We start from the raw sequence: 21,915 nt of genomic DNA, 5'->3' as shown, positions 1-21,915 counted from the left end.
TTTAAGTGGTGCCTACTTCTGGCACCACTGTGTTTAGTTCTCCAGTTACTTGTTTATTAATAAGTGCTTAGCTTGTGTTTTTGAGGTTTTTAAGTGCCTAGCAGAATATCAGCAGAGAATAGTGCAGCTTCCCTTACTTTTTTCTGCTTCCTAATTAATGATTACACAGTGGTACTAAGTAGTTATTGTTCCATGGTAAAAACAATTGTGTGATGATCTCACAGTCCTTACTTGGAAAGTTGCTACAGTAAAGAAAACAAAAAACAAAAAACAACACTGTTTATGGACTGAATTGTTAAAGGTTTGGCAGGGGAGTGCTCTGTTGGAAACACAGAGCTTTGAGTGACAATCCGAGAGGATGGATGGCAGGGGGGAGGACTGAGGAGACAGGCATGAAAATGTGTGAGTGCTTTTTCAGAGTTCCTGTTTTATTTATTAGAGTCGTGGTCTATTTCCTTAGATTTAGAATCCGTGTCCCAGTTTGGGTTTGGCCTTTTTTTCTGTATTCTGGGTTTTTATTTAGCTCTAAGTGAAGCTTCTCTGGCTAGTAAACACCTTCAGTTTTAATCTGAAATTCTTTCTAAGCCTTTTCCTGAGAGCTGACGCTCAAGAGAATCTCAGACTTGCATGGCTGTTGCTTATAGGATCCCCAGAAAAACTGGAAGAGCGTCAGTTGAAGAGCTTTCTGGTTTAAGTTTCAGGAAAAAAAGCATCTCACATTCCTGTTGAAGAGAGAAATAGAGGAATTTGCAGTAAACCATTTTTGAAGAGTTAAACAGAGCCTGTATGAACTGTATCTCTGCTAAGCTGTAGGCAGTACAAAAGAGAAGGTAGTTCCAACTCAGTTGGATCTTTCTGTCACGGTATTTTTAACAGTATGTTTTCTGTTTGGAGAGACTGTATGCTACAAAAACTAAAAATAAAACGTGCCAAAGTATTTTGGGGGTTTGTAGGCAAGCATGACAGGCAGAGAATGTCAATTTCTTCTTCAAATGTGTTTATGCTAATTTGGCTTTGAAATGAAAATATATCCATTTGGGAATAATTATGTTCAAGATTGTTCTGTAATTTCCATATTAAAAAAACCGTCAGGCAACTCCTGCTAGATTTTAACCCCCCAAATGCCTAGAACATGCAGATGAGATGGTCTAAAAGATGGATTGTGGCTCAGGCTTCTGTGAGAGCGTAGTTGTCTTTGAATGAATTTTAAAAATACGCTGTCTGAAATTGTACTTTATTGTTGACTTTTTGCCCAGGTTAACATGAGCAAACAAAGACAAAGAATAAGAAAGCACTGCTCAGCTGTTAGCACCAAGCTATTTTCAGTGGAACATTTGAACATCGATCTCGTGCTTCTGAAAGGAGGCGTTTTCACTGTGACTGTACCTGTTCCCTTCGGTGACTTTCCCTTACTCAGATCTGCTGTGATTTTAATAAGGTGATTTTGGGAACTGTCCCAGGCAGCTGCCAAGTAGAATATTTGTGTGGAGAGACACCGGTTGTGTGGAGAAAGCTCCAGCTGTGTAAACCTGTAGTTTTGGTAGCAAGTCCTGTAAACATCTTGGTTAGCAGGCTTTCCACAACTTCAGTTGGGAACTTCGCTCCAGAAGTGTAGAGATCTCCATCTTGAGGTGTTTTTCTTGTTTTTCAGCTGACACCCTCATGTTTGTTAATGCCATCCCACAAGGTGACACAGGCTCCATTTAATAGTCATGCATGTTAATACAGACACGTATCTTAGTCTTCAGTGAAGGTGATGAGCCCTAAGTGAGCAAGGTCTGGCTTTAGAAGCTAAACCTGTATGAGCCAAGGCACCAGCACTGATTTTTATGGGTGGTGGGAGGGAAAGCAGCCACTGTGAGCCACTTTTTGTTGATTTTCTTTTTTCTTTTTTCTTTTTTTTTTTTTTGGTGGTCTTCACTGTGCATTAAGATGTGGAGTAAAGATATTGTCTTCAGGGGGAATTTCTAGCTAAACTGCCACGGAACCTAAAGGAAAACACTTCTGAAACATTTTTCAACACCTTTATTCCTTATGTAGAAAATGGGATTCCCTGTATTCTGTTTCTTTTAATGCATGAGCCCAGGTTAATACAGGAACTCTGTGATTTTACTATGAAGAATCTGCATAGTCTTTAGGAAAGAAAAAAAAAATAAACAAAACCACCACCAACAACAAAAAAACTAACACCTTCCTTACAAAAATAAAGTAACAACTTCAGGAAAGAGAAGAAGACTGGTTAAAAAAAAAAAAAAAAATTGTGGCAAGTTAATTGTTCAGATATCATGGAAAAAAATCTTGGTAATAGGAATGCAGAAAAGATGGTAAATAATCAGACGCCATTCAGTTTGGCTCGATACCATGTCCTGCAGCAAGAGCCAATTTTTAATGTGATCCTATCCACTGTTACTCATTGGGAGAGGAATTTCTTGCTTTCTAATTATGTATGTATATAAGTAATTTTGTTTGGTTCTCACTATATAAATATATATATTTTTATTGATGGTTCTTCAACGTTTTAGCAGAAGAGCTATTAGTGCTTTCACATCCCAGTATGCAAAAAAGACTGTTGAAGCGAAATTCTAAAAGAGTATCTTTTGTAAACATTTCAGATGTGTAGCTAGGATGGCAGCATAGCATTTCTAATTGGAAACTTTAGTATTTTATGTTTACTTCCCTGCTATTTCTCTATGAATCAACTTTGAAATCCATATACTATAAGAGGAAGAAAACCCTTTTCTATTTTGAATTGATATATATGACAAATCAGCTTTGTTTTGCACGGTGCCTGTTGGTGCGCCTTATCCACAGACGAACAATGGGTTACGTGTGTTAACCCATTTGCACCGCTGGGCTAAGTGATAAAGTCAAATAACATCACCACCCAGCCTTTTATTTCTTTGAGAAAGAAAGTAGGAATAGAAGAGCTTTCAGATAGTATTTGTGTGGAAGGAGGAAAAATGGAAAACAAAACTTCTTGGGGACTGATTTTTCAAGCAGGCATTGTTGGGAGCAGTGGTTGTGGATCCCTGTGGATAAAACAGCCACACAGAGCTTTAGGAATAAGTGAGCTCAAGTGATTGTATTTTGCCATGCAAGTTTGTTGGTATTTATTCAGCTTTATGGAGAAATGGATTTGGTGGTACTCCAGATTATCTGTAATCGAGAGCATGGATACCTTGTTCAGCAGTGAAGGGAAGAGACAGCACACAAAAAAAATGCTGACAATTTTTCTTCAAGACTTAATGTAAAAGCAGCTTGTAATTTCCCCAGTGAGTCTTGTTTAAAAACTGTGCTTTTTCTCCTTTCCCGGAAGCACCAGTAAGTACCAGTAAGTACTTGGCATCCAATACAAGACGTCTTTTATTAGAGTAGACAAAATAAGTGCACTAAATAGGAGCATCACAGAATAGTCTATGACCAGCTGCATCCATCACTAGTGAGGCGGCACTGGCATATTGTAACTTAACGTTTTAGCTTTGAAATCATATAGCCCCAAAAGCATAAGACATCTTCTGTCCTGAGGTCACTTTCCATACTCGTGATCAAAAAAGGAAAATCTGAATGTGAGAGCTGAAAAGATTGTGGTTGTAAAGGTGCCTGAAAAATAGATGCAGCAATTACCACCCAGTCACAGCTGTCCCAGAACTGGGAAGAAAATTGTAGATTTTAAACTATGGACTCCTGCAGCCTGATCTGTAATTTTGGCAGATTAAAGGGTCCTTTTCTAACATGACAGATTAGATTGGGAAAATCCACGTAGAGAAGTCTGTGCAAACTTTATTGTTACTTATGCAGGAGTGATTTGTGGGTGTCACTGGGAAGGAAAATAGAACATGCTTTACGCTGGTTGTCTTGGTGCCACCATTGCCCACTCCCAGACAGAAAAAGCAAACATAGCTGCAGTTTTGTGATGTTTCCTGTTAAGCCAGTTTAACTGCAAGCAAAGCTGCCCATTTGTGTAGTGGTCATCGTGTTTCAAAAACTGAAATTTTAGTAAATATCTTATGTTTGCATCTTCTACTTGACCGTACAGTCAAACTTCTATACCCTCTCATCCCTTATAGGTTTCTGAAAACACTGATCCACTTGTAAGAGTGGAGTTTACAGTACCAATCATTCAAATTAGCTACACTGCTGGTGGAGCTTAGGTCATTTAAAAATTTATAGAACAGCAGAGGCATGGAGAGCAATATTGTCATGGCTTTATTGTGAATGAAGGTTGCATACCTGAAGGTTGTCTAGCTCTCTGTTTCACAGACAAGATAATGATGCAATTCTGTATGTCATTGTCTGTGGAGTTGTCCTTAAAATCTGGGTCTTTGTTATCACAGAACAGTCCATCCTGTACTTAGCCACAGGGCTCTTCAGAGTGGAAGAGTTAACAAAGAGCTGACATTTGTTGAATGCACACTGATACCAATGTTTCTGCATCAAACATGAGTAGGCTGAAATTTCATAGGGGTTTGGTACAGTTACTGCTTCAGTATTAAAAGATCTGCTGGGCACAGGTCAAGTGCTAGTCTCACGCATTTCAGCCAGAGGTGCCTGGCTTCCCTCGCTGTAGGAAATGCCAGATTCTGATTTTTCTTTAACTCACTTTCATTGTTGTTAGTGAATTGTTTGTTTGTTAGCTTTTTGTATGCACATTCCTCACAAAGAACTATTTGCCATGTAGGATTTCGGTTACAGGTTGGTTTTATTTTCATTGTTGAAAAAGGTGACTTTTTTTTCTTAATCGGATAGAAGTATTATTAGACTTCCATTTTTCACTACTGAAAAATACCCAGAAAGGCTTATTCTCACACTTTCTGAATACAAATTTTCTTCCAGATTAAGACCAAACATGGAAAAATGTAGAAAGTTAGGTGAATAATCTGTGTAGTCCTGAGCAGATGGAAACTGTGTAAAATGAAAATAAAAATAAAAATAAAAAAATTAGTCCTGACAGCCACAGCTGGTTTGGTTCTTATAATGTTTAAGTCAGTGGTTTTACACTGTCCATCAACTATGGTTTTACACTGTCCATCAATTATGCAAATAAGCTCATGAAAAGTGACTAAGGAAAGCAAGCCTACAGTCGGTAGCTTTAAATTAGCTGAGACTGAAATGTTCTTCCACTGGAAAATTTTCAGGGAATTTTCAAATCAGAAAAGATTGAAAGCTGTTGACAGAAGTATTCAATAAATCTGATTCCATTTTCTCATGGTACTAGCTTGTTTCACTTCTCACAGAAGCTAACCTTTTTTTAGAAAGATTTTTTTTGGTGTTTAAAACAGCCAGTCATTCCCCAGTTTTTACTTATTTAAGTCAGGCAGTAACACAATTAAAAAGTTGTAGCTTGATCACAATTTAAAGTTTTAAAAATATTTGGCAAAGACACGTTATAATTCACCGTGATACCACTGCAAATGGGCAATCATTTTTTGTTCTTAGTGGAAGCAAATAGCTTGTGCTTGGAGCATAGATCTCAGCGGTCACAAGCTATCCTGACAGTGTTATTTCTCTCTCTCTCATTCTTGCATTGTTAGTCCACAAGGACTCTCTGAACGAAGCTACAGAGTTGAGATCTGCAGGACTTAAAAAGCTGGAGACTTAGTAAAATTAGTGCTCCCAGCTGCTTAAAGATTTCTCTCCAAAAATACAGGATGACAGGAGCATCTGCTGGTGCAGGTAAATGGTGAAGAATGACATTAAATTCTACATCTGTGCTGCTACAATAAAATCTCTTTTTATGGGCAAAGATGAAACACTTTATATCTAATGCCAAGAAGCTGTTGTTGCTGATATAAATAAAATCTTTGCAGTCTAAGCCAGGAATCATTATTTGTCCAGATCCAATAATTACAGGAAAACAAATACTTAATGCAATTAAAACAATTGGACACGTGCAGTACCTACCTCTTTTTCCTGCTGTAATGCTCACCCTTCCCTTGCTCCTCTGGATCCTAAGGTTGGTGGTTTCATTTCGGTGGTGGGGATGAGGGTATTTCAGCAAGCCGTCAGCATCTGATGTCCTTCACTGGGAGGAAAATGATGTTCGCGTTGATGGTTTCTTCTTCTTCACTTCTAGGATCCACCTGGGGTCATTTTTCATGTTTACTAACAAGCTTTAAAACTTGGCTCTTTCTCCACCGGTTTGCAGTAACATGTTACATCCAAATTTGGTACGTGCGGTACCTTTCACACACTAGATACTATTTATTTCTTCTGCTTATGATCCCTCAAAGCAGTTTTGACCAGTCCCAAGTCTGTATTTCTTTAGGTGACCATGGGTGAGCCATCTACAGACATGTCTATAGTCTGTGCCCAGCTTCCTGTTCTCCTCCTTGCTGCATCCTCCGTCTCTGCTTCTCAAGATCTCCCATCATCGTACCAGGCCTGTATTTTGCTACGCCACACCATTGTTTTAGAGTTGTAAAATCATGATGGTACCACACAAAGATAAACAGAAGTAAAAACGATTAGTCACAGACATCTGGGCAATCAAGAAAAAGTGGTGTTAGAGCTGAACCGAGTTAAACCAAAGTTGCAGGCAGGTCAAGAAGAGTTCAGACAACGCAAGCCTGAGAAAACTCAGTCCTCTGGCCTTGCAGCCCCCTGCAAAGCTTAGGGCCAGCCACTGGCGTTGCTGTAGGCCACCACAGGGCAACAGTGCTGCAAGTGCCGGGGCTGAACCCTGGCAAACACTGAGTTGTCACCTTGCCAGTGACCAGTGAATGTGGTCATAGTTTGGGGCACTCACTCCTGGGGTGCTCGTCACCCCAGTCTGGGAGGCACCTCACAAGATCCCAGCCCTGCCCGTTGTGCTGTTTGCCTCAGTGTCCGTCACTGCCCACTCAGCGGGGGCCGCAGGCTTCATTACCCTTTTGCTCTGAGCCAGTCTTCGTGTTCAGCTCTCGGTCCTGCTCTTGTGTCAGAGGGTAGTCCCTCTAGTCTCTTAGTTTAATCCGTTGCTGGAAGTGCTTTTGATTAGGTGTTGGGCCGTGGGTTAGTATAGCTGAAATGCAGATACCCGCTCTCAGCTAGGCCGGAGGAGTGAGGATTGGAGCTGTGGGCAGAAGCACCATCCCTGCTACCTTGCCTTGGAGATTTGACTGCTGGGGTTGGCAGCTTGTGTATGAATTCCTGAGAAGGTGTGGTGGGAGGAAGACCGTATTCCTGAGGCACCCACAGGTAGCAGGAGAAGCTGGCGTCACTGCTGCTAGCCTTCAGCATATAGATATATAAAAGTCAAATACATCAGTTGTGAGAGTTACTTGTTCATGAACTTCAAGAAAAGTAAATAGTTTGGGATGCATCCTTTGCATTCTCAGGCTTTTCTGCATCCGTGAGAAACGTGCTTTAGAAGAAGTGAGATTCTGATAAACTTGGCCTGCAGTAACACGCCACTTTTATAAGGAATGCTAGCTCTTGGAGAATTGACAAAACCATGACATTTAAGCTCATATTTTTGAGTACTGAGTGCTGCAAGGAACTTGGCACTAATATTTGCCCTTTGTCCTTGCACAGCGTTTGTATCTTTTGTGGTCGTTGCTAGCATCCCTGCTGCAGTTGCTATTTTTTCAAATAAACTTCTGTAGCCCTCAAAATTACATCAGTTCTAAAGACTGATCAGTAGCAATTGCTGAAAATAAGCCAGTAGATTAAGGATACAAGTATTTGAAAATTGTTTTTTAAGAAAAACTGGACTCTAGAAATGCAAAATCTGTGGCCATAGCCTGGAGGAGGCTTAATTTTTCTCTGAATTTCAGACTGAAATGTTTATTACATTTGGTCTGTTAGTGGATGGGAGTGAAATAAAAGAATATTGTTGGAGCAGGACAAAGAAAATGTTGCACAACACATACCGCAGCTACACAAGTACTTGCTACCTTCACTTGTTGGACAGACTGCTTTCATCTGTACTGTATTGGGGTGAGGAGACATGAACCTATGAAGCACCCACAACAGTTTTGTTTGTCCACGAGTGTTCCTGTGCTTGTTTATATTACACATTAAACTGATCAGAATAGTAGTAACGTTTCTAATTACTCTTTTCAAACTTTGTCTTTTCTGTCTTAGAACTAACACCACCATGTCCCCTGCAAGATATTTATGTTTTGTAACAGCTCATCACACCTCAAGAGAGAATATAGTATTTCACTAAGGCTGATATTCAAAGCTAAAAAACCTCATGCAAATTTTCACAAGCTGGCGACAATTGTTGAAATATGATATTCTACTAGAAAGCTGCTGAACTTACATTGGAGAATTATTTGTAGTCAAATACATAGAAATATTTCAGTGATATTTGGTCTGATTTCTTTAAGGTTACTTCAAGGACACATTGAGCCACTTCTGGTCTATTTTTTTTTTTTTTTTTTTGTAGGCCACATACTTTAATCTAGTTTGCGTTACTCATTTAGGCCTTTTTAGTTCATCAATGAAATAAGGCAGGTTTCAATATATTCCAGATATTTTTCCAGTATGCTTTAAAAATTGCCCATGTCTGTCAATACGTGTAATCTTTTCCACAGAGTTGTTTTTCAGTAGCTCTGCTGGAAGTTAAGAACCCGTTCAGTAAATGATGGTCAGGTCCTGGCGGCAGCAGTTCAGGTCGTACTTGCTATGGACATTGATTTTTGCAAATGTGGTGAAACGTACTTTCTCTTAAAATCTGAGTGTTAAAAATATATAAGCAAATATGTTGGTCAGCAAATTTGTGTTCCTGATTTCTATGAACTGTTTCAGTGGGCCTTGCCCAGAAATCTTCCTATTTCTGTTTTCTTACCTTTCTAACTTGTAGTCTTTCTGTCCACTGCTGACACTTCCTACCAACAGTCACTAAAATGAAACTATTGCTGTTGAAGCGTGGAAAGGTTTGTTTCTCTGAGGCTCTATTCTTAACCTGGGTTTTTTGTTATTTTGACTTTTCTGAAAATCCTCATAGTGTCTTTGCTTGTGACCTGGAATGGGCAAGTGGTGACATTCTGCGACTTCTGAAAAGCTGCTTCTTAACATGGTCTGGGTTTGATGGAAAATGAAATTGTGGCTTCCTTTTCTGAACAAGAGATGTCTGCAGCTGTTCCTTGCCTATCTAGCAGAAAGTAGTTGGACAAATTACTGCATCTCAGACCCCATCACCTTCTTTCCCACTTCCTCTTCTCATTGCTCTTCATGAGAATGCAGCTGCTGTAACGCTGTTGTGCAGGGCAGGGAGGATGGGTGGGTGGTGGTGTGAGTGTGGGCATGTGGGAGGGAGGCACAGGATGCAGGGGGCAGCTGGGGTAGCACATCTGCATCGTCTGCCCTGGAGCACGCCCGCTGCATTGGGCACTGCAGCGGAGGATAACGCTGTTCTGTTGTCCTGTTATTTCATCTCTCAGTGCCTGTTTTGCAGCATAACCAACAAGTGATGAGCTCTGTGTTTTGCTCCATTAGTCCCAAGCGTACCACTTCTTGAGAAACAGCTCAGCTCTCCACCTTTCTTCAGACCTACCGGCTGTCCTCCCTTCTGGCTGTCATCTCCTCACTTCACATCTGCCCAGAGAAGCTGTGGATGCCCCATCCCTGGAGGTGTTCAAGGCCAGGCTGGATGGGGCTTTGGGCAACCTGGTCTGGTGGGAGGTGTCCCTGCCCATGGCAGGGGGGTTGGAATTGAGTGATCTTTAAGGTCCCTTCCAACCCAAACCTTTCTGTGATTCTGTGATATACCAGTAGATTCTGGTTCCCTTCTGGAGGCCCTAAAGGCTGTAGCTCAACCAGGGCCAGAGGAGTATGATGGGGCCCTCTTTATTTTCACTTATGCTTTGTCTCTTGTTTGTTTTTTTTTCATGGAAAGGACAATGGCCAGGAGAACTACTGTGCCTTTTCCATGTCATTTCACCCCACAGCAGTTCCATGCTGGACTTGGATTTCCCCTCAGAGCACAGCTTTCCTCAGCTCTACAGAGCAGCAACTGAGGCAGACATGCTGGCTGCCTTCTCCACAGTTTCTCCTCACAACTTGGACAAGAAAGCATACCAAATCTTGGGGGTCTTTGGCCCAGCTCCTAGGAATCCTGACAGGATTTTCTGGATGAATTTGGTCTCTGACAGTGCTAGCAAGCTGGGGTCTCTGCATGCTGTCTAAATAGATTTTCAAGGAAAATATGTTTAGAAACTGGCAAGCCACCAAAGCAGCAATTGTGCACATATGCACGCACACCTTTTATCTTATAGGGTCGTCTTACTGTTAACCCATGTGGTAGGACTGGCGTGAAAAAGGATTCCTTTCACCATGACAGCTGCCCTGGCGAGGCATTGAAACGAGAACAGTGGTGGGAAGCGTGGACTGTTGTTGGAGTGTGTGGAGCTGGATGCTTTACGCTTCAAACCGCCGGCAGCCCACTGCTTGGGAAAGAGGGGATGTTTACGTGACTGCAGAAGTGAGTCGAGGGAAGAGCCTTGCAGTCAGCGTCTTGGCCCGCAACAGCCGTCTCTCCCACTGATTTGGAGAGGTTGGGGTAAACAAACAAATCACTTCGTTCTCCAGGAAGAACAAATGAAAGCAGCACAAAGGAAACAGATATCTGGAACCAAACAAGAATTATTTTGTTAGAAAAGACATACAAAATCGTTGCCAATAGGCACAGACTAGGCATGCAGAATATAAGAAAAAAGGTGTATCAGAAGTACACACTGTCTTGGTTTCAGTTAGGACAGAGTTATTTTTCCTCCTAGTAGCTGGTAGGGTGCTATGTTCTGGATTAGGATGGGAAGAGTGCTGATACCATGCTGATGTTTTACTTGTTGCAGAGCAGTGCTTACACTAAGCCAAGGACTTTTCAGCTTCTCGCTCTGTCCTGCCAGCGGGCAGGCTGGGGGTGCAGCAAGAGCTGGGAGGGGACAGACCCAGGACAGCTGACCCAAATTGGCCAAAGGGGTATTCCATACCATCTGGCGTCATGCTGAACAATATATAGGGGTGGCTAGCCGGGGTGGGGGGCCGGCTGCTCGGGGATGGGCTGGGCATCGGTCAGCGGGTGGTGAGCAATTGCATTGTGCATCACTTGTTCTGTACACACTATTATTATTATTATTATTATTTCCTATCTTAATAACCTGTCTTTATCTCAACCCACAGGCTTCACTTTCCCGTTTCTCTCCCCCATCCCAGAGAGGGAGGGAGGAGGGTGAGCGAACGGCTGTGTGGGGTTTAGCTGCCGGCCGGGTTAAACCACAACACACACACAGACCCCAATTTAGAAGTACAAACCAAATGTTGATGGAGAAATATGCATTGACAGATTTGTGTTAGTTGCAGCGGTTTTGCTATGCTGCATCAATCCTGGTAATAACCTTTGTGCAATATTACTCCCACACTAGCATTTATTTCAGATTTTCTAAATACACGACATGTTTCATTTCCTGAGTCAATTAGTTATGTCTTATTGGAAGCCACATATGTTAGAGAAATAACTTGTACATTTCTGGCTTGCCCTCTGCTGCCATTTTGTATTTTTAATTTATAGAAACATTTCAAACGTTAAGTGTAGGAAGCAGAGCATGTCAGAGGAATGTCACATGAAAATGAAGAGTGCTTGGGAGATTTTCTGGTATGTTTGTGACTTAATGGAGCATTTTTTTCCATCTGGGAAAATTCAGGGTCAAGAAAGTAAACTAATGTTTAGTCTGTGACCCCGGAGCACAGCCAAAGCTGAACACAACGCAGTGGTTTCCGAGCAGAATGTGAGATCTGACCCAAGCACACAGAGCACAGTGCTAACAGTAGCTCGTCAGTGATTCCTGGGTTGTTTTGACCAGAATAAACTGCCTTGAAGTAGTGCTACGTTAGTCTGTGAAGTGGATAAGTACTGCAGGCAGACAGTTCAGATAGTTCTCTGGACTTTTTGTTGTAATCAGACTTGGACAAGAACTTCCCACTGCACATGTAGTTCGCGTGCTTTTATTCCCCTGTGTTTTCTGTGGTCCCCACAACCTCTCACTGCCTTTGTGATGGGGGATATTTCATTGCCACCCGTCTTGTTGGAGAAGAGAGCTGGCCTTCTGTAATCAACAGCACTAATGAACGCGGCAGTGAATGTAAGGGTGTATCTGGTTCATCTCCAAGCCATAAACTGCTGGATTTTTTACTTGTTTTATCCCCTTGTTCCCCTTTTCCCCCACCCCTTTCCTGCAGCAGGAGGACCTTGGAGGAGGAGGTTTAGCTGTTTGCTTTGCCAGCCATTACAATGCTGTTTCTGCACTGTGAGCATCAGGTTATGGTGAAAGATGGCTTCAGAAGAAGGAGGCTTTAGGAGGGTGTCCAAAGGACTGTCAAATTCAGCCGTGTGTTCCCACTCCAAACTCCTCAACAGCGAATATGTCATATGCCAGTCTCGTGGGCTTTTTCCGTGTCTGCGTGGGCAGTGTGAGAGGCCCAGGTGGTATGGAAAGAAATCATCCTGTGCATAGGAAACTTTACTGTAACACACCCTGCACGTTTCTTCTGAAGAGCCTAAAGATTAATCTAGAGAAAAGGACATCCATAAGCTGTTGGTAAAACAGTGGAGGAGGCTGAGAGGGCTGGACTTGAAGCTGCTCTGTAGCAAGGCTCGTCATTTTCCATGGCGTTGTGCCGTGCTCAACATGATAAGGCATCTGCAAAGCGAAACAGAGCTGCGCTTTTTCTTTTTGAGTTAGCGAACCTGTGCCTGACGGCCGCTCTCTTTCATGAGGGGGTGTGCATAATGTTGCGCTCGCAGGAGTACTGAAGGAATAGAAGTGCTGTGAGCACGAGAAAAATTAAAACGGTATCTCCTTAAGCTAGGAAGAATGCTAATTGCGTTTCGGTCGTGGATATAGACAAACAGTCTTCATTTGCACAAAGAACTAAGCGGCCTAAATTGCACTTTCCTATTAAAAGTACCCAAATTGATCGAAGAGAGAAAATCAGGTTTTTAGATTAATTGGGTTTGCTGAGGCTTCATGGTGGGGGTGAAGGATCAAGAAGAAAGAGTGTGACTTAGATTTGTGTGTAAGTAAGTGGAAGAGGGCGGAAGGGAAAACAAAGAGAAAGCAAACTACTTCCTGCTGCTGAACTGGCATTTTATCTAAATACCACCAAAAGGTCGCTTTTGGGGATTTCCATGCTGCACAGATACATTCATTGTGTCTTGCAGTAGTTTTCTTTTTCTTGCGGAGGATGTTTCCCTTTTCTTGCTGAGGTCACCCCCTTGATCAGAGTCCTGAGGAGGGCTTTAGGAGTACAAGAGACACCATTCAGGGCAAGCTTTTTTTCTGTTCCTGATAATCAGGTTTCTGGTCAATGAGAGGAGGAAACATTGAGCCATCTTAGGAGGGGAAGCTAGATTTAAGGAGCTGGCTGAGAGGGGGAATACAGCCTCTTTGTGGAGCTGACAGACTAGCACCTGCTGAGGATGTTTTGCTTGGGGAGGTAATTTCAGTGGGAGGCAAAGGTTCATCCTGGGTGCTGGCAGCGCTTGCTTCCTTCCGCCTTCCCAGGTGGCCTGGTAAAGGGGATGTCCAGGGTCACCGAGGGAGCGAAGGGGAGTGAAATCTGTCAACCCATTGATCTGCAGTTGGCGTTGAAACAGTTTATATTTGGTCAATGGCAACAACTGGAGCATCTGCAACTCATGGGAGGCTGCTCGTAGAACAAATAAATGAGCCGTAGTTGATCGTATGGCTGCATGTGTATCAGCATTTTGTTTCAGATTAGGAGTCTGTTTCGGAAGTAAATCTTGCTGTCGTCCCCAGTCACTGCATTTTTTGTTCATATCTCAGAGCACATGAATCGCGCTTCTTACCTGAAGCTAAGCTGGAGAGGGCACACTGCATGATGTGTGTTCAGTCCCCAGAGCCAAATCAGCTCTAGTCCATAATGACAAGTATCACCTCGAGGTGTTCGCTGGGTGGATATCAGTTTTTGGCACCAGCTGTTTCATTCTACAGATCCTATCCTTACTAGCATCAATATCCTCTGTGTTGTTGCTCCCATGGGTTTGGCTGGAAGGAAAAATCTGACTCCAGGTATCAAGCTCACGGCTCCAACTTTTCCCTGTGTTGTGTGACCTGCATCAGATTCAGGACATTCAGTGTGCTGTTAAAAAACACAGAAGAGCAAAGTGCTCATGAGACTGCAAAAAACAGCTGTTAATCAGTGTCAGACTTAGGAGGCTTTTGCTGGAGCTGCAGATCTTGAGCTGACGTGCTGCACTGGGGCTACCTCTGCAGCCCTGAGCGATGGGGTTGGTCCAGACCTTCACCTCAGGCCCTGAAGCAGGGTCAGTAAGGTTCCTTGCATCTTCCTTTGAAATGGCTACTGGAGATGGGATGCTGGAACTGCTGGAAGATTGGTCCTGAGACAGCATGGCAAATCTTACTTAACTACTGAGGTTTTCTGTAGCTGGAGGTAAAAAGGAAAAAAAAAATCTATCTGATAAGTATACTAGAGATGGTGCTGCTACATGGAAGGAAACATAGTCATAACTTAGTGTCTGGTGTTTCATCCTTTCCACTATTTTGTCTATGATGATACAGTTAATAAGATGCTAATTGAAAACCTGGCCACATTGCAGATTCAAAATACTGTTTCAGGCAGTATTCGTTTCCACTTTTTTGATCACTCACTCTATTGCTAAAATATTTTCAACCTGAGCACAAGAGACTTTTTACTAAGATATTATCTGAAGAGGCCCTTTTGATGTTTCAGAATGGATTGTTGGGGAGCAGCAACCCTAATTTGTAAGATCCAGAGAATGGGCCTTGCAGTACAAAGAGCACTAAAACAGTTTCTTAAGTACCCACAATTATTTTTTCACTCCACCTTGAAGACGATGGCAAACTTTTAGCAGGATTTCATCCCCAGACCTTTTTTTCACAGCATTAAATGAGCTGCCACATTTTCCCTTTCTCTGTTATGTTCCTCCTGAAGATTTATCAGCAACATCCATGGTTTGTAGTATTAGTAAGGGCAGAGCCAAAGGATACATGCAGGTGCGTCATGCCGTGTTCCAGATGAGATTTGCCTGGACATGACAACTGAATTACATCGCCCTTTGGGTCAGGAGCACCTGTCTTAGGTGCCATCTCAGGAAACTGCCAGGTGTGTTTGTACTACCTTTAATTTGGAAGAAATCATACCTCCACTGATTTCTATCAAAAACATGGTCATAAAGTTGCAATGGTAGAAATAAATGGCTGTAGTTCAAGAGCACCTATTGCTTGGGTCTGTCAGGCCATGCAGTGAAGGGAAGGAGGTCATCCTTGCCTCAGCTAGCACAGCTGGGGGAGGGATTCAGTTTGCCCAGCTGCAGTGTCAGGCCTAAACTAGTCATCTAAATTGTTTCTAAAATGAGAGAGAGAGGTATCTTCATGGGGTGATTCATCCCACCTACCCTGGGAAATGGTGAATCATTTTCTGGAGGTGCCTGTGTCTCACCATTGACTACGTAGAGAACCTGGGCAATGAGGTGAGATCAGCTACTTGCCTCCTACGCAAATTAAGTTAGGCGAGATGAAACCCTTTCCGTAAGTGATGATAAGAGCTCAGACCTGCTTTCTTAAGCAATCCTGGGTTATTGATAGGGCTGCCGATGAAATCCAAAAGCTGAGCCTCAGCTCCCTCATCTCTTTTGTTTGTATGCCATACATGTGAGGTCTTAAAAGGCATATCCCGTTAATGTAAATGTACTTGAATTAGATGGTACCATTAGCAAATGCAAACCTTCAGGTAATCTGTAGTATATTTATAAAGAATTCACTTTTCCTGTATGCCTATTGCTAGCTGTTCATAGAAGCCTACCTCACATAATTTCACCAAATGGAGAAGCAGCCCTACGTCCTTATCTTTTGATTTTCTGTGTTTTGACTACTTTGCATGATCTTTCCTCGTGATGTATATACATTCCTTTTTCTTATAGCACCAGGCCTTTCTGTAAACATTTTAACATATGTTTCTTACAGCCATTGCACCCACTCACCAGTACTGACCTGAAGTCAACCCTTTCAGCATAAGCTTTTTTTTTTATTTCCTGCTCTGTCTGCCTATTGCTATCACCAGTGGTGGTCCAGGTTCCTCAGATGATTGTACCCTTCTTTATTTGCCAGTGTCGTTGTTCTTAGTTTTCAATAAACTTTAATGCAAGATCTAGTAATCAGAAGTGAAATTTACAGTTAATCTGAGAATGATACTTTTCTGTTGGCAGTGATTTACACTGTATAAACGATTATTTATACTGATTCTTTTGTTCATTTCTAGATGTGGACTTAACCGATGTTATGACATGCAAAATCCCTCTGCACATGAGGAAAAGAGCCCTCTTGTAAGTAAGATTAGTGTAAGCTATTGCCAGTAAGTTAAGAATTTATCATGTTATCATAGGTGATAAATTAATATTGTAGTATAAAGGAACAGTTGAGGACTTAACTTGGAATATTATTCTCAGTAATATTTAGATAGAAATAGTTTCCAAAACATGTTAGTTATTGTCTAATGGAGTAACTACAGGATTTGGGGGAAGGGGCTATGGCATCCTGTCTAAATCTTTGCAACCACATTTTGTAGCTGTTCTGTTTCATTAGGCACTTAGGTTTAATGGACTTGCAAACCTTTAACATCACATTACAGAAAGAACAAACCAAGGAAAAATGTATTGATGAAAGAAGGAAAAAGAATAGAATGGAAGGACTTGTAAACTGGCAGAGTTCTGATGGAAATTTTATTTGACCAAATCTTAGGACATTCAATACTATTGCAGAAAAACTGGTGGATCTCTAGTCACTTTACCACTTAAACATTGAAAGAAAAGACAAAAAGCTTTTTTACTGTGAGTAATCAAACATGGGAACAAACAGGTAGCCCAGAGAGGTTGTGGAGTCTCCATTCTTGTCCACAACTCAGCTGGACACAGTCCTGAGCAACTTGCTCTAGGTGACTCTTCATTTGAGCAAGGGGGTTGGGCTAGGTGAAGTCTAGACATTCCTTCCAACCTCTGTGTTTCCAACCTCGACTATTCTGTGATTCTGCAAGAACTGGAAAACTGCCTGCTCTAATTCTTGGCTGTCATTTTGCGTGCTGTTAGAGTCTCAAAGCTTTTGGAGAGGGGATGTTCAGAGTTCTCAATTTCTGCTTCTTCCACTCTACAGTTTCCTTTTTTTCTACTTGGAATTAGTTTATGACATGCTATTAATGATTTAGTACTGTATCGAGTATGACAGTATTCAGTTATGAATGGAATCACTGAAGGAAATTATTAGTTCTGAGGGGCAATAGACTGGCCCATCTGCTGGACATGGCCCAAATTCCTTCCTCCCTAGAATGAGTTCCCCATTTCAAATCCCATTCCTAATCTCATGTAGATGGCCAGGACTGTGCTCAATTCAGTTGTCTGCGGTACTTAACGTGCATCTAAAGTTTAGATGTTTAGTGAACCAGAGTTATTTAAGAAGACGCTTGAATTCCCTGTGGAGAGAGGGAGAATATTTTGAAGTGTTCCAGAGGGAGGTGCTCACTGTAGAGTTTTGCGTTAAGCAGGTTGAATATTCCTCTGGGAGGCCCTGAGACAGATACAAAATGCCTTTTAAAAACACAAGTAAAAGTTAGGTGATTTATTTAAATATAATGCTTCTTCTCCGTTGTTAGGCCCCTCAAACTAAGAGGAAAAAAATGCTCCCATTATGCAGTGTGGTTCAAATATTTTGTAATATGAGTAAGGGGCTTCTCTGAGGGCATTAATCATTGTATTGCTACCTTTCAGTTTTTTCAGATTTTACTCCTAATGTCACTTTCTAAACGAATGGATTTTGTCATAATACTGTGAAAGGAATACAAAAGTTCCATAAGTGCGGTGCTGACGTGGCCGATGGAAGGAAAATACAAATTTACCAGTGAAACCAAGTGCACTACCTTTAACCAAATTTAACAATGTAATCAAATGTTCTGTAGGCACTGTGGTTCTTTTCTAGCATAATAATTGACTTTATAGATACTGTGAAAGGAAGAAAACCTTCAGGTATGTTCACAGAGTACTGGGTGAACAAGAAGCACAACCACTGCTGTATGCCACATCAGCAGTCATCCCGTTTTGCTTTTTCTTTACATTGCCACGCCAGCATTTCAACCTCACCCTGACCCGGAAGGTTTTATTTATAGTTTTCAATATCCCTTTTTCATGGCGGTAGAGCCTAGAAAGACACAGCTTGTTGACACTAAAAACATTTCCTGCCCTTTTGTTCCACATTCTGCCAACCCCCTGTCCCTTTGTCCTAATCTGTTGTCCTACCTCTGCAGATGGAGGCCCCATCTGACAAATTTACTTGTGCTCCCTAGGGATTATGAAAACCAGGAAACTTCATTAAGTGTGATTTAATAACTTAGACAAAGGGGAAAAGCAGCTGGTCTGTTAACGAGTCTCTCAACCCCCGTTCTCTGACAGAAGAGCCTTTCTTGCGTGTGGTACAGTCTTCAACAATTTGCAGTAAAGTGCTACAGATGTATGGTTCATGAAAATTGACTTACTGTGCTTTGGATCTGCCTTGAGCACTTTATTTGAGTGACCTGAGGCAATTCTATGGCAGGATGTTCACCGCTGTTAAAAAGAGCAGTAGCTGAGAGTGGCCTAAAATTCTCATGTATGTTTTTTTTCTCTCTTTATGGCTTAGCATGGTAATGTTAGAGGAATAGCACTTGGAGACAACCTGCTGCACTCTGCTGCTCCATAAGACAAACATCAGTAAAGCCAAGCAGCAAGAAAAGAAGGGTTCTTCATGAAAAAATGACAGCAAGAGAACACAGTCCCCGCCATGGTGCAAAGTCCCGCACTGTGCAACGGGCCTCCACCATTGATGTCACCTCAGACATGGTGGGCCTTTCTCTCGCAGGTACGTACCTTCCTATCAGCTATAGCTTTATTGCCCCTTTCAGAATCTGCCCTTTACTAACATTACCGTTTTTTTATTCCCACTCCTAGAAGATTTAGATGTTTCTGATTATTTGAAGTGTTCAACAGTCTTAAAATTGTCATTCTTAATGCATACAAAACACAAATTGGAGAGGGAAGGAAAAATAAATTTATGTAGATTACGTGCAGTTATGTTTTTCAGTGAAAAATAGGCAATGGGGAAAAAAAACAGTAAAAGAATGTCAAGGTTGTCTAGGAAGAGTCTTGGCAACCTCATAGTTTGACATTGTCTATAATGTTCAAGAGAGTTCAGGAATCTTAGATTTTTTCCCCATCTTTTATGGTGAGTAAATTAGCACTGTAATCCCTGGAGTCTTTATTTGATTAGTGAGAGAGACAGGTACTTTCCAACTTTTCCCTGTTCACTGATCACTGAGGAGATACATCTGATTTAATAATTTGGAGCTAATAGTGGCTCAGACACTAAGTGTCTTTAATTCTTATATTTTCCACTGAGATTTGGCATTTTGTATTCTCATATTCAATATAATCTTGTGTAGTTTTGCATATTTTAGTCATTGTTTTAACATACCTTATAAAATTAGTTCATCTCAGGTTTTTTAAATAAATTTTAAGTACCACAGATTAGCTAATGAATATTCTAAATATTCATGGCTCATTGAATTAAGAATGATAATATTTTCTATCAAATTTAATTTCTTCCCCTGTAACTACAATTTCAAGGACGGGTTCACATGAGAGCAATGCTTCACTAACCTTGTGCTAATTTTTTCGTTTTACAGGAAATATTCAGGATCCAGATGAGCCGATATTAGAGTTCAGTTTAGGTATGTTTAGTGTTTTTTAGGATTGTTTAGACTTAGGGTAATTTGGATTGTATGTGCTCTTAAGTATATGTGGATTTATTTTTTTAAATTTTGATTTAGAAGTGCCTTTCATATAGTAAGGATTGAAACTTTGCTGTGATTCTTATGGAGATGAGGTACAGCTTTCTTGCTGCCTGTACAGAAGCTTTCGATAGACAACCAAAGGATTTTGTGATGTTTTTAAAAATCTGTAGTTAAAACATCTGTCCTATAAACTTTTAAATGTTTGCTATGTGAATGTTATTTTTAAATGTACATTTAGTTTATGTGAAGATACTATGAAACTGTCCTCAGTCTCAATATATCAACAGTTCAAGTCTTCAAGCAAACTGAAGATTTGGTGGAAACACCATTTTCAGACAGAATATTTTGTAAGAGTTACCAACGATCACACATACATTTTTTCCTATGGTCTTTGCTATCAAGTGATAATGTGAGATGCTTCAGTGACCTAATTTCTGGGATGTTTAAATATGGACAAGAAACTTGTGCATTGACTCACCTCAGTTGAAAAATAAGTGAGAAACATTTTTCTCATTAAAATTCAGTCCACATTTTCAACTGTATCATGTTTTTCTTGCGTTAATAGTGTTTGGTTGTTTGGAAGTTTCTTCTCTTACCAGTATGATTGAAATGAAAATTAGATAATTTGCACAGATGTGTATAATAAGACTATGAATAATAATGTTAACTAGAATTCCTCAGAACTGAGTAAGGATTTTTAAATATTTTCAGATTAAATTAAAAAATACACAGAACTGCAAAGCTGTTCAGTGTACATTTAAGCATTTTGCTAGCCCAGGTAAATTCAAAATTAACGTTGCACATCTAGCTAAAGCAGAGCCAGACCATGCTGTAATTACTTGTATCTAGCTAGCTAGAATTTAGCTCTGAATTGCAATGGGGTTGTGTAGAGTCATTCACTTGAATTTCTGATAGTTGTTTTCTATTCACTGTAGTTCCTTCCCAGCAGTTAAACTCTCTGTATCATTTTAGAAGAGATAAATTACTGTCCTTTTGTAATTACAAGCTAGTTCTCCTCATAGTAGTTCTTCCTGATCAGTGTTCAAGGAGTCCTTTTGGTTCTCCATGGCAAAATAGTGTTTGGTAATGGGCTTAATGGAGTGTGACTTCAGATCAAATACAGCCATGCTCATGGGATTCTCTGCATGTACACTGTTCTAATGAGCTGTGCTGGAGGGATAGATAGGCAGGTGTTGGAAGAGAACAAGGTTAATGTACAGTTGTACAGCTTGGAGCAAGAGTGATCTGATGGCATATTTACTGTCTGTATGCACAAAGGTGAGTGATGTCTGCTTTCATGGTGTAGTGGTAGATTGAATCCTAGGCCTTTCATGGCTTTATTGCTCAGATTATGTAATATGCTTAAAAAAAATAGAGTCTTACAGCAATAGAAGAAAGACTGTAAATCTAAATTTATTTCTCTGTTACATGCCTAAAGCTTGCAGTGAGCTGTTAACTCCATCGCTAGACCGAAAACCAAATAGTTTTGTAGCAGTGAGTGTAACTACACCTCCTCAGGCATTCTGGACGAAGCATGCACAGACAGAAATTATTGAGGTAAGTGTTGAGGTACTGTTGGATTAGACTTAAAATTGAAGCTAACACAAGAAGTATATCCTCCTAACAAATATCACCTTGTGTTATCCCTTGCCTCTTTTGTTTATGATTACAGGGAACAAGTAATCCTATATTTCTAAGCAGCATTGCCTTTTTCCAAGACTCTCTTATCAATCAAATGACACAAATCAAACTCTCCGTGTATGACGTCAAAGATAGATCTCAGGGAACAGTAAGTACTCGTCATTCTGTTGCCTCCCCAGTCAGTGTGGAGGAAGCATATGAGAAGCAATGAGATAAAACTAGCAAGTTTTGTGGAAAAAAAGCAAAGACATAGCAACATGGAATACTTCTTGAAAAGGTGTGTTCTTCACAAGGAGACAAGTCTGGGTCAGGGAGGGGACTACGAAGTGCTGACCTACTCAGTCTGAGTCCCATTCAATCATTTCTTTCAGTGTTCCTGTATCACTGGGCTTTAGCTTGTAAACAATGAGGTGCCTTCTCTTAAATCTTAGAGAAAGAAAAGGACTTTTTGTCCTCAGATAGAAAAATTACTTTTAA

The 21,915-nt window shown here is 41.0% G+C and overlaps 1 protein-coding gene across 14 annotated transcripts in view; it reads left to right on the top strand.

The window, feature by feature from the left end:
- Window positions 1–21,915, top strand: part of INPP4A (inositol polyphosphate-4-phosphatase type I A) — a 117,370-nt gene that overhangs the window by 49,471 nt on the left and 45,984 nt on the right. For 13 of the 14 annotated variants that reach the window (XM_035315500.1, XM_035315507.1, XM_035315569.1 and 10 more), the window contains exons 2-6: window positions 16,246–16,309; window positions 18,648–18,866; window positions 19,690–19,734; window positions 21,236–21,354; window positions 21,470–21,586. In XM_035315500.1, the coding sequence (XP_035171391.1) occupies window positions 18,761–18,866; window positions 19,690–19,734; window positions 21,236–21,354; window positions 21,470–21,586 (387 nt within the window). In that variant the 5' untranslated portion in view covers window positions 16,246–16,309; window positions 18,648–18,760. Of the gene's footprint in view, window positions 1–335; window positions 403–16,245; window positions 16,310–18,647; window positions 18,867–19,689; window positions 19,735–21,235; window positions 21,355–21,469; window positions 21,587–21,915 lie in introns of those variants that run through there. The other variant, XM_035315476.1, reaches the window with a different exon arrangement.

The sequence above is a fragment of the Oxyura jamaicensis genome, chromosome 1, assembly GCF_011077185.1.
Source record: "Oxyura jamaicensis isolate SHBP4307 breed ruddy duck chromosome 1, BPBGC_Ojam_1.0, whole genome shotgun sequence".
Lineage (NCBI taxonomy): Eukaryota > Metazoa > Chordata > Aves > Anseriformes > Anatidae > Oxyura > Oxyura jamaicensis.
Note: the sequence above shows the minus strand (reverse complement) of the source record. Positions and strands in the feature narration are given on the sequence as shown.